At 63.6% G+C, this 12,464-nt stretch overlaps 1 protein-coding gene across 1 annotated transcript in view; it reads left to right on the top strand.

Annotated features, from left to right (window-relative positions):
- Positions 1-12,220, top strand: part of RASAL1 (RAS protein activator like 1) — a 131,121-nt gene extending 118,901 nt beyond the window's left edge. The window contains exons 15-21 of the mRNA XM_065417590.1: positions 407-551; positions 5,264-5,436; positions 6,234-6,371; positions 6,966-7,101; positions 7,797-7,917; positions 10,088-10,164; positions 12,081-12,220. Of these exons, the coding sequence (XP_065273662.1) occupies positions 407-551; positions 5,264-5,436; positions 6,234-6,371; positions 6,966-7,101; positions 7,797-7,917; positions 10,088-10,164; positions 12,081-12,220 (930 nt within the window). The remainder of the gene's footprint in view (positions 1-406; positions 552-5,263; positions 5,437-6,233; positions 6,372-6,965; positions 7,102-7,796; positions 7,918-10,087; positions 10,165-12,080) is intronic.
- Positions 12,221-12,464: the final 244 nt, after the last annotated feature.

Below are 12,464 nucleotides of genomic sequence, written 5' to 3'. Positions count from 1 at the left end.
CGTCCCATCCAAAACCTCCCCTACTCCCCTTTCCTTTTGCTCTGCTGGGGGTCCGAGAGGAGGCAGGGGGAGGGGGGTGAACATCTCCCCAAATTTTCCACCTCTAAGACAATGCATGCCAGTTCTTGCTGCTAGTCTGTACTACTCAGAGCCAGTGCCAGGCAGGCAGGTCCCTGTCCCAAGGGCAATAAACAGGCAAAGGAAAGGCAGCATAGATGGCATCTGATCATCTCCATTCCAGTAGCCACTGGCCTGGTTTTCCCTGGGATGCTCCTGGCCTGGGATGGTACTGACCCTGTCCAGCAAAGGGTCCAAAGCCCTGGTGGGGCTTGAGCCAGGCTGGAGAGACGTCCTGCAGATCCCGTGGCTGCACTGTGACCCCCCTCACTGCTCCTCTCCCTGGCAGGCAGTGCAGAGCATTGGCAACCTCGGCCTGCAGCTGGGACATGGCAAGGAGCAGTGGATGGCTCCGCTGCACCCCTTCATCCTTCCCAGCATCACCCGCGTCAAGGATTTCCTGGACAAGCTCATCGACGTGGACAGCGAGAGTGGTGAGTCCCTGATGCGCTGGGCTCAGGGCCGCCCCCTTTCCTGCCCTGGGCTTGCTGCAAGTATTGATGCTGCCGGGTGCGGAGAAGGCGGCGCTCAGCACAAGGGGGCTCCGGCCTGGGTGGTGCCTCTGGGTGCCACCAGCGGGCAAAGGGAGAGGGATGTGGGGCCCACGTCAACCTGTCTCAGGCAGCGGGGAAGTCACGCCACAGAGCAGTGGCCTCAGCTCCCCGAAGCCGCATCGCGACCGCAGCTGGGCAGTCGGGTGCCGGCAGCACCTTTGGGAGCAGACAGGGTGTCCCTCCCATCCCCCAGCCAGAGCCACCAAAGTTGTTAGACTCCTTCTTCCATGGAATCTGTAGGACCCTAAATCCCTTGGTGGAACTGGCCCCTGAATTCCGAATCCTCTGTCCAATCAGTTTGCAAGCTAAGCTGTGCGTCTGTTGCCATTGGTCAGGTCAGGCACACGGCGGTGTTTCCGCTCTCTGACTGGACAACCATGGAAACGTTTCTTTGCCTCGAAGCTCGGTCAGTCGAGCGTTTGCTGGAAGCGGGTGCGATGGGGCTGGAGCACAGTCACTGCACTAGCAGGACAAAGAGGCGACCATCTCTCGCGTGTGACTGGCAGGATGTCACGGCAAGATACGTCAAACTGACACCCAGCTGATCGTCTGGCCCCTCACATCCCTCAGTCCTGCCCGGCTCTGGGCCAAACCTTGGAAGGGTTCAGGGCGTCCTAGGCGGTGTCTCCAGCCCACACTCAGCTCCAGCACCATTGCCCCTTTGGTGTCCCATCCCTGCGCTTCAGTGCGGGAGAGACAGCCCCATCTCCAGCCAGAGGGAAGGGGAGCTGGTCTGGGCCCCCGGGCGAGGTGTGGGAGTGGGCTGGGATCTGCTCCCCCAGCTCAGCGCGCTGACTCGATCCCATATGACAGCTGCACAATGTAGCCGTCAAAGCGGGTGAGTCTGCCGGGCTCGCTCAGGCGTGGGCAGGGGAAGAGCAGAGAGGGGCTCGGCAGGGAGGCTGGAGCAGAGCTGTGGTGACTGTCAGGGTGTGCAGGGGGCTGCCCCAGAGGAGGTAGGGCAGGGAGCCCTGCTAGCTGCTGTCCAGGCTCTGGAGAGGGACGAGCGCATGCAGGGCTCTGGATTGGGAGGGTCCCTCTCTCAGATCCCACAGCTGTGCAGGAGCCCAGGCCCTTGCCGTCTTCTTGCCGCGCAGCCCCGGCCTGTGACCTGGAGGAGCCGCTGGTCTGTCCTGGAGCCAGAGCGCTGGCACTCTCCCACCCTTGGGAAGGGGGATTCCATCTCCATGCTGCCCCACGCAGGGCCCTCAGTCCTCGCCCTCCCTGGGGCAACCACCGCTTCCTGCCCCTTGCCCCCCCTCCGCCTTGCCCCTGAGGAAGGGGGGAACTGAGTTTCCACCCAGGCCCTGCCACGCAAACCTGTGCTGTCAGCGGCGAAAGGCTTGGGCCGAGCAGCGCCAAGCACCTGGGGTGGATGTCAGTGGGAGTGGCCAGGTACTCAGCACTCCTCAGGATGGAGCCCGGAGTGTGCAGCCCTTGGTGGTGTTTCTCACCAGTTCCCTGCTCGTTTGGTATTTAAAGGGGATTCAAATCAGCAGTTGTTGCCAGACAGTGAGGAAGGTGATGGCTAGAAATCATCTGCTCTCTCCATGTTCCCTGGCCCCCCAGTGCAGGGTCTGGGGTCCCCAGGGCCAAGGGGGGGTTAGGGAGCATCCTCCAGGATTGGTAGGCACAGCTCGTCTCTCAGACTGAGCATGGCGTGGGGGGCAGGGCAGGGGCTAGAAGGAGAACGCTGTGAGGGACTGATCCAGGATTAAATGAGCATGGAGGCTGGATTCTCTGCCCTCCCCAGAGGTACCAGGAGACCAGCTGCTTCCTCTTGAGATCAACTGGGTTACCACGGCCTCACATGCCACCCCAGCCATGCAACTCCCAGTCATCTGGGGCCCTGTCCGTGCTACGAACAGCTCCTGTGTCGTGGGCCCCGGACACAACGCGATAGCGCCGGGCATGGGCTGATCTTGCAGCGGGCGCTGGTACCTGCACACTCTACAGCACCCCACCTTTACAAGGTGTAACTCGGTTAATTTAGGCACCTCCACACTTTCCCAGCTCCTAGGGCTCCAGGCCACCCTTACCCAGTTCCTAGGGCTCAGGGTGTAATTTTCTGCGGGTTTGCGGGGCCTTTTACCAGTGAAAGAGCCTTACGCAGTAATAACCTTATCCTCTATTTATTAACAGTTACCTAAGCAGAATACACACACTAAGCATACAGTGCTCACCACTCCCCATAATCAGACGGACTTTTCCTAGTGGCCAGCCAGGATCAGGTCGTCCAGAGACTCCAGCTTCTGCACGATGTAGTTGGCAGGATGTTGAGGTCTGGCAGCTCTGATCGTGGGCTGTGCCCTGGAGCCTCAAGAAATTCCTTTTGGACCCCAGTTATTATAGTGAAACTTGAGTCCTGCTTAGCTCTACTGTCACCAGCCATTGTAAACGAAAGTCCTGCAAACCAGCATTTTTCACCCAGTCCAGCCCATTACCAAACCACTCTTTACCCAACCACCCCCACCACCTGAGCTTATTTAAATCTTGCAAAATTAATGCTGCAACAGGCAGAAACGATCAAAGAACCTGACAGATAAACAATAGAGAAGCAGGGACCATGAAGGCAAAACAATAGAAGTATCGATTTCACAATCACAGCTGTTAGGCGATTCCTTGCCAGACAGAATGCTGTCAAACAACGTTCTCCCTAAACGTCTTACGATCTGTTTCTTTCTCTGGTGATGCTGGGCACTACTAGGGCCTGGTCTACACTACCCGCCTGAATCGGCGGGTAGAAATCGACCTCTCGTGGATCGATTTATCGCGTCCCGTCAGGACGCGACAATTGATCCCCGAATCGACGCTCTTACTCCACCAGCGAAGGTGGTAGTAAGAGCCGTCGACGGGAAGCCGCGGAGGTCGATTTTGCCGCCGTCCTCACAGCGGGGTAAGTCGGCTGCGATACGTCGAATTCAGCTACGCTATTCGCGTAGCTGAATTTGCGTATCTTAAATCGACCCCCCCCTGTAGTGTAGATGTAGCCTAGGACAGGAGCCTCCTTAACAGCCCAATATTACATTGTTTTGATGCAATTTAGATGGAATGTGAGGATGAGACTTTCTGCTTCTTAGCTCATGGCTGCTGCTCTCCTAATGTGGCTGGCCTCAGCCCGGACAGGACAGGACCCAAGTGTCCTAGCCAGGTTCCAAAGCCCAGCCCAGCGGCAGAGTCCCTGTGGCACAGCTAAGCACAGCTCAGTCCCAGCTCTGCACCAAGGCCAGCTGACAGTCTAACCATGCAGGGCGCTCATGGGCTGGCCATGGCCTGGCTGGTGGAGAACAGGGAGTTGTGCAGGACCAGGGGTGAGCACAGCGGGCAGGCGTTGTGGGCAGGGAGGACGTTAAAGGACCAGAGCCAGCCCATTCTCCATCCCGTACAGCACACCTGGGCCCTCAGCCCAAACCCCCAGTCAGGGGAACGACTCCCTGGACTTTGAGTCAGGCCATTAGAGGAGCAGCCCATGTCCAGTCTCTCTCACAAGAGTCAGACTGCAGCTCTGAGTCCCGTGAGCTCTCGCCAGCTCTGCCACTGCCCCTCAATCCCAGCCTCGCCCCTGCTGTCCTGGCACACCCAGCTCACCCACAGGTCCCAGTCAGTGCCAGATCTGCCTTTGCTCCTTTCCATTCAGCGGCTTCCCCTTCTGGACCCTTTCCTTAGGGCTTCTGCAGAGGCTCCGTTGTGCCCTTGTAGCCCCGCGGGGGCAGGTTAGGCTGAGACTGGAAGTGCCCCACACTGATCTGACGCCCGGAGCACCGCCTGGGTTGGGAAAGCTTGGCCAGCTCATGTGTTTGTGCCCCCCAGACCTGCTGGGCCCGTTTGGAAGCAGAGCAGCTGAAATCCCCTGCGATTGACTCCCAGGAGAGCCAGCCCGGGCAAGGGGTGCGATGGGCACCGCTCTCCCTGCCCAAAGTGCAGAGCTTTGGGGAGAGTTCTGTGTGGAGGGCTGGGATCAGCAGGAAAATGGCGCCCCCTTCTGGGGAACACTGTGTGTGCTTCGGCCATTGGAGAATGGGCCATTCCTGCCATTGAGCCTGGCTCTGGGAGGCCCAGGACAAGTGTGGATCTGAGTGACCAAACTGCCCTGAACGATTCCTGTGTGTGCCTCGGGTCTCAGCAGCCCCTCCTGCAAGGGCAGCCCCTACCCCAGCTCCACGGCTACTGCGCGCCAGGCCCGCTGTGACTGGGGTCAATGACTGACTGCAGAAATCGCCACTCTCTTGGTTGGGGGCTGGGGGTGCTGCAGGGGCAGATCACTCGGCCCCCTGGGAGGGGGTGGGCTGGGGGGCAGCCCCACTCCCTGTGCTTGGCCAGGGCTCGCTCTCCTCTGGGCTGGGCAGAGAATCCAGCCTCCCCATTCATTTAGCCTGGGTCTGCCCAGAGGGAGCCTGGCATTGCCTGTGGGTCATCGCCCTGGCCTGGGGTGGGGAGGAGATGCAGACCCTGGCTTCCCCAGCATGTAGGCACCAGAGCACACCTCTCCCCGGGTCCAGGGGGGTCGTTGTCAGGCAAAACCTGGCCTGGTGCAGGTGCTGGCGTTTCACCAGGCAGACGGACGCAGTAACCCCACTCTCTTCTCCACACAGCGGGCAAGGCCCAGCCCCGGACGCTCTTCCACCCCTCGGTCACCATCAAGGAGGGCTACCTGCACAAGCGCAAGGCCGAGGGGCTCCACCTGCTCCCGCGCTTCACCTTCAAGAAACGCTACTTCTGGCTGAGCAGTGAGACCCTCTCCTACTCCAAGTCCCCAGAGTGGCAGGTGTGTGTCCCCCCAGTGCCCTCGAGAACGGAGACCTGGGCGCTGCCACTCGCTAGGGCCAAGCTCAGGGACGGGAGGGTCATGCTAGCGGGAGGCAGGCAGAGCATGGACTGGGTCTCTGCTGTGGAGCTCTGCCGGCGCCCCTCAATCCCAGTCTGTCCCCCCCACCCGCTGCTACACCAGCCCTGGGCTACCCGCAGCTCTACCGGTGCCCCTCAACCCCACCCGCCCTGCTGCTACACCAGCCCTGGGCTCCCCCTCCCCCCAGCTCTGCCAGTGCCCCTCAATCCCCCCCCCGCTGCTACACCAGCCCTGGGCTCCCCCTTCCCCCAGCTCTGCCGGCGCCCCTCAATCCCCCCCCCCCCCCGCTGCTACACCAGCCCTGGGCTCCCCCTTCCCCCAGCTCTGCCAGCGCCCCTCAATCCCCCTCCCCCGCTATGCCAGCCCTGAGCTCCCCCCAGCTCTGCCATCGCCCCTCAATCCCCCCCCCGCTACACCAGCCCTGGGCTCCCCCCAGCTCTGCCGGCGCCCCTCAATCCCTCCCCCCCCCCGCTGCTACACCAACCCTGGGCTCCCCATTCCCCCAGCTCTGCCCTTGCCCCTCAATCCCCCCTCCCACTGCTACACCAGCCCTGGGCTCCCCCTTCCCCCAGCTCTGCCGGCGCCCCTCAATCCCACCCCCTGCTGCTATGCCAGCCCTGGGCCCCCCCTCCCCCCAGCTCTGCTGATGCCCCTCAATCCCATTGGCCCTCCCCCCGCTCTACCAGCCCTGAGCTCCCCACTGTTTCTTCGTGCAGGTTCGCTCCTCCATCCCCATCCAGCGGATCTGCGCCGTGGAGAGGGTGGACGAAAACGCCTTCCAGCAGCCACACATGATGCAGATCATAACGCAGGACAACGAAGGGCAGCTGCGCACCATGTACATCCAGTGCAAGGCGAGTTCCCGCCAGGGAGGGGGCCCAGTGCAGCGGGGCCCTGGCAGCGTGGTCACCAGTCTGCTGCCCAGGGTGCGCCTCTGGGCCAGCTCTGGGAGGACAGGGTCTGCCAGGACCCCCACTTGGGGGCCTTCCTGCTTTAGTTCAACCCATGGTGGCTCCTGGTGCGACCGCGGTGTCAGTGGGCCCCTGGGATTTGGAGCCCTGGGCAGTACCACCCAGCTGCCAGGTTGGACTTGTCGGGCGGTGGCAGCAGAGGGTCTGTTCCGTTGCTTTAACGAGGCCATTGCCAAGCTGCAGGGAGGGAGGGGGGGTGGGGGGGCGGGATTCTGGCTGGCCATGACATGAGAAAAGAAGGGGGGGTGAAAATCTGGATGAGTCGCATCCAATCCATGGATCACACTGCAGCCTGGAACAGTCTGTGCTGAGGTGTAGATGGGGAAACTGAGGCACCAAAGGAGGAGGGACTTGCCCAAGGTCACCCAGCGGGCTGGAGCCAGGACTAGAACCCTGGGGGTCTGGGTTGTATCCCTGGGGGCTAGGGAGGGGAAGCGGCACCATCCTTCCTGGCTGAGACCCCCCTGTCTCCAGCAGAATGTGAACGAGTTGAACCAGTGGCTGTCAGCCATCCGCAAGGCCAGCATCTGCAATGAGCGCATGCTGCCCTCTTGCCACCCGGGTGCCTTCCGGGGCAACCGCTGGACCTGCTGCCTGCAGCCCGACCGCACAGGTAACTGGCCCCTGCCAGCTCCAGGGCTGCTGCAAATTCACCCCACTGGGCTTTGGCAAGGGAAGGGGCTTTTTCAACCCAGAGACCTCTCTATGCTGCTGCTTCTCCGCTTGGGGATAGGTGGAGCTGGATAAGGGTCGGGAGCTCCAGGCCCCTTCCCCCTATAACACCCAGCACATTGCACCTGTACAGCTCAAAGTACTTCACACAGGACAGCACTAGCATTACCCCCATTGCACAGATGAAAAACTGAGGTACAGAGCAGGGGAATGACTTGCCCAAGGTCACCCAGCAGGCCCGGGAACAGAACCCAGGTCTCCCAAGCTCCACTCAAGTGCTCAATCCACTAGACCGCACTGGCGGAGCCCCTGGGGCTGGGGGAGGGTAGCAAAGGCCACACATCTGCCCCAAGCAGCTGTTAACCCAGCGGCCTGGTGGCAGAGCAGTAGTAGTGGGCCCTGGCGGGAGCCCTGACCAGTCCCCACTGGCTGGGAGGATGGATCTCCCTCACCCATGGCCTTGGGGGAGATGGGGGAGAGGGCTTCACTGGAGGCTGATTGGCTAGTCAGGAGCAACCCGCTCTGCTCCTAGACCCTTGCAGGCAGGGCCCCTGGCCCACCCCGTACCCTGCATGGCAGCCCCTCCTGCCCGCGCCTTGGGGCTCGTTGGAACAGTCCTCTCTGTCCTGCCCCCAGTGCGCGGCTGCAGCCGGACTCACTCTGCCATGACCCTGGGGGACTGGAGCGACCCCCTCGACCCGGATGCCGAGACCCAGATGGTGTACGGGCAGCTCTTGCTGGCGAGAGACAAGCTCAGGTCAGTGCAGCTGCGGGGCGAGGGCAGGTAACGCCGGCGGGGGCAGGGCCATGGCCAGGGGTTGTGCATGGCGGGGGCAGTGGTCACCCTGTGGCTGGCATGGTGGGGGGACTTGCCCTGATGAGTAGGGAAGCCATAGAGCCTGGGGCAGGGAGGAGAGCTTGGGCACTAGAGCAGGGGCTACTCCATGTCTGGGCAGGATCGGGGCCCCAGGGAGGGGCGCTGAGTTCTAATCCTGGGGCTCAGGGCGGGGGGGGGGGGGGAGCTGGGGTGGTCCTGAGGGGATGGGGCTGGTTTCAGATGCCCCCCCTTGCAGGGCTATTAACTGCCATCCCATTCCCCTTCCCCAGTCTCTCTGCCGAGCTGCTGGGGGGAGCCCCTGCCCCGCCTCCCGGGGAGCAGGGTTTGGGTTGCAGCTGGCATTGATCATTAGCCCAGTTATCTCAGCCTGCAGCAGTCACCACTTTCAACTGGGAGCAGCCCCTGCTCAAACACTTGTCCCCCCCATCCTCTTCCACCCCCAGTAGGGGGCAGCACCAACCTCCGAATAGGGCGTGAGCCGGACTGGCGTGCAGCCTCTGGCTTCACCTTGCCTGGCTTCCCAGGTCCCACCACCAGAGGTCTCCCCTCCCTAAATTGTTACCCTTGAGAAAGCCCTTATATAGTCAGCAGCTTGAGGAGGGTTACGGGTCTTCCTCCCATGGCCCAAGAGGCTCCTTGAACTGGGGGGATCCCCTGCACCCCACACGGGATCTTGGGATTCCTCCCCAACTGCCCCCTCCCTCTGGGGCTGGGGAGGAAGGTTCCCTCCAGTTCTGACCTGCAGGGATGTTGCCCTCCACCAGAGCTCCTACCCATAGCATCAGATGGGGGCATCCTGTGCTGTTGCAGGGGAGGCCTTGTCTACACTAGGGAAATTAGGAGCCCTAACTGTCCATTGGTGCTGGCAGCAAGGTGGAAACCGTAGTGTAGCCAGAGCTCAGGAGCTCTCAGTGTCGTGTTGTCTAACCCTGCTTGGAGCAAGTCAGGACGCTTTGGTGGTGGGCGCACCTGAGGAGACCCTGACAGATGTGCTAGGCCTTGCACCTGCTCCTCTTCTGGAGGGTTCTGGAGCACAGAGGCTCCGTCCGTCGGTAGCTCGCAGGCTTTTCAGGGCAGGGACCATCCTTCTGTTCGGTGTTTGCACCTAGCACAGTGGGGTCCCTGCAGATGCTGTCACAGGTCATGGGTGTTGATCATCGTTTCTGGGGGCGCGTCTGCCCGGTGTCTCCCCTGCCTGCATGCAGGGTCTCGGGCGGTCTCCCATCAGGGCAGCGTGAGCAGTGACGGGAGTGCTAGTGGGAAATGCTGGTTCTGTCACTGAGCCCACGCGATCTCCCCAGCACAGGGTGTGCAGGCCTCGAGCCTGTGCCACTGAAGAGAAAGGGGGGGCAATCGGGACAACACCTGGGGGAACTCCTGGGGAGAGCCGCTTCCATCTCATTCCAGCCCCGTAAATGGCCCCAAGGCGAGACTAAAAGGCAGGAGAACCAGTCAGCGACCTGGACCCCAGCAGGTTATGTGGGTTCCTGGACACCCTGCTCTAGTAATCTGAGCCTGTAACACCCCAGGGGAGAGGAGAGAGGGAGGGGTCCCAAGCTCTGTGCTCTGAACACCCCTTCTCACCTTTGGTTATTAGATCATTATATCAGGCGAGCTGGGCTGCGGCCCCATTGCCCTCATGGCTGTTCAGACTAGGTGGGACCGTACAGGCTGGGATTGGGGCAGGGGGCCATACGGGCCGGGGTGAGGGGGCCCTTGCATGGGGCCATCAGGACTGGGAGCCCCCTGCGCATGGGGCTGTACAGACCGGGGCTGGGGTGGGGGGGGCATACAGTCCAGGACGGTGGGCTCCCTTGCGTGTGGGGCTGTACAGACCAGGGCCAAGGCAGGGGGGCCGTACGGACCGGGGTGGAGGGTACGCTTGTGTGTGAAGCTGTACAGACCAGGGCCAGGATGAGGGAGGCGTACGGACCGGGGTGGGGACTCCCTTGCGTGTGGGGCTGTAAGGGCCAGGATGAGGGGTTGGCATACAGACCGGGGTGGGGGCTCCCTGGCACGTGGGGCTGTACAGACAGACAGTAGCTAATGCCCCTGCCCCTAAGAACTCATGTGTCTCCTCTCTCCGCAGGGAGAAGTACATTGAGTGTTCAGATGCGGGGCTGGCGCCGGAGCAGGAGAGGGGGCCTGGTACTCGTGCCCAGGGAGGTACGGAGCCCCCTCCCCACCAGAGCACTCAGCTAGGGATGCCAACTTTCTACTCGTACAAAACCGAACGCCCTTGCCCCGCCCCCTGCCCTGCTCCTCCTCTTAGGCCCCGCCCCTGCCCAGGCCCTTCTCCGAGGCCCCACCTCCTGCTCACTCCATCCCTCCCGCCCTCTCTTGCTCACTCTCCCGACCTTCACTCACTTGCTCATTTTCACCGGGCTGGCTCAGGGGGCTGAGGTGTGGGAGGGGGTGAGGGCTCTGGCTGGGGGTGCGGGCTCCGGGGTAGGGCCAGAAATGAGGCGGTCAGGGTGCGGGAGGGGGCGCCGGGCTGAGGCAGTGGGTTGGGATGCGGGAGGGGGGGAGGGCTCTGGGGTGGGGCTGGGGATGAGGGGTTTGGGGTGCAGGAGGGTGGGACCCCCAGTGCACTGCAGAGCTGCCCTGGGGGCCAGGGGTGGCAGGTCTGCGCTGCACTGGGGGCCGGGGGTGGCAGCTCTGCGCTGCACTGGGGGCCGGGGGCGGCAGGTCTGCGTTGCACTGGGGGCCGGGGGCGGCAGGTCTGCGCTGCACTGGGGGCCGGGGGTGGCAGGTCTGCGCTGCGCTGGGGGCCGGGGGTGGCAGGTCTGCGCTGCGCTGGGGGCCGGGGGTGGCAGGTCTGCGCTGCATTGGGGGCCGGGAGTGGCAGGTCTGCTTTGCGCTGGGGGCCGGGAGTGGCAGGTCTGCGCTGCGCTGGGGGCCGGGAGTGGCAGGTCTGCTTTGCGCTGGGGGCCGGGAGTGGCAGGTCTGCGCTGCGCTGGGGGCCGGGGGTGGCAGGTCTGCTTTGCGCTGGGGGCCGGGAGTGGCAGGTCTGCGCTGCGCTGGGGGCCGGGAGTGGCAGGTCTGCTTTGCGCTGGGGGCCGGGGGTGGCAGGTCTGCGTTGCACTGGGGGCCGGGGGTGGCAGGTCTGCGCTGCACTGGGGGCCGGGAGTGGCAGGTCTGCGCTGCACTGGGGGCCGGGGGTGGCAGGTCTGCGTTGCACTGGGGGCCGGGGGTGGCAGGTCTGCGCTGCACTGGGGGCCGGGGGTGGCAGGTCTGCGTTGCGCTGGGGGCCGGGGGTGGCAGGTCTGCGCTGCGCTGGGGGCCGGGGGTGGCAGGTCTGCGTTGCACTGGGGGCCGGGGGTGGCAGGTCTGCGCTGCGCTGGGGGCCGGGGGTGGCAGGTCTGCGCTGCGCTGGGGGTTGGGGGTGGCAGGTCTGCGCTGCGCTGGGGGCCGGGGGTGGCAGGTCTGCGCTGCGCTGGGGGCCGGGGGTGGCAGGTCTGCGTTGCACTGGGGGCCGGGGGTGGCAGGTCTGCGCTGCGCTGGGGGCCGGGGGTGGCAGGTCTGCGCTGCCCTGAGGTTGGGGGGGCGAGTGGGGGGTGGTTGCTGCATTGGGCGAAGGCCTGAGTCTTGCTGTGCTGGGGCTGGCGCGCCGTCACTGCTGCTCCAAGCCATTCTGATGGGGAGCTCTCCCCCCCACCACACGCTGTTTCCCTACCCACCCAGTGACCATGTCGCAGCCCAAGAGGACTGGGCAGGGGCTCCGTGCAAAGCCGCCTGTACCCCCTATGGAGAGTGGCTGAGCATTGCCAGTTGCTCCCTGTCCCTGCGAGCCTCTCCCACCCTGTCACTATCCGCCTGCTGGCTTCCAGCCCAGCCTCAGCCGGCATGGGGCCAGGTGAGGGCCAACGGGCAGGGCAGGGATCCGTCTGCACTAGCTGGCCCAGCCTGGCCTGGTGGAAGTGAGCCGAGCGGGGAGCTGGGCATGGGAGTGAGCATGTGGGTCTGACCTGAGCCCGGCCGGCCCTGATCTGTAGGGCCCGCTCCCATGCCTGTGCCTGCAGAGGGCACTGTGGGCTGGTTGCCCCTCTCCTTCACTACACTCCTCTCCCTCTGTCCTGCAGAGCAAGGCTGTTCCTGCCAGGACCGCCAGATGGCTGCTGCTGCCCGCCTGCTGAACGTCATACAAGACCTGGAGCGTGCCCACAGCGCCTTCGAGCGCCGGGAGAAGGAGGAGGCAGACAATGACTCTCACCACCCCTGAGAAGCCTCCTCCCCCTTCCCCACCCCATCCCTCCCTGGCACCTCTGTTGGACCGTGCCCACCCGACGATGGTGCAAGGGAGTGGGCCCTGGTGCTGGGAGACACTGGCTCACTTGTCACCGCGCTCTGGGCTGGGAGTGGCGATGGCAGTGGCCACGTGGCCAACCCACAGCTCAGGCCAGAGGTGATGGGCCACAGCAAGAGAAGGCACCAACAAGAGGTGGCCTAGCGCGTCCTGCTCTCCT

The sequence above is a fragment of the Emys orbicularis genome, chromosome 16 (genome assembly GCF_028017835.1).
Source record: "Emys orbicularis isolate rEmyOrb1 chromosome 16, rEmyOrb1.hap1, whole genome shotgun sequence".
Lineage (NCBI taxonomy): Eukaryota > Metazoa > Chordata > Testudines > Emydidae > Emys > Emys orbicularis.
Note: the sequence above shows the minus strand (reverse complement) of the source record. Positions and strands in the feature narration are given on the sequence as shown.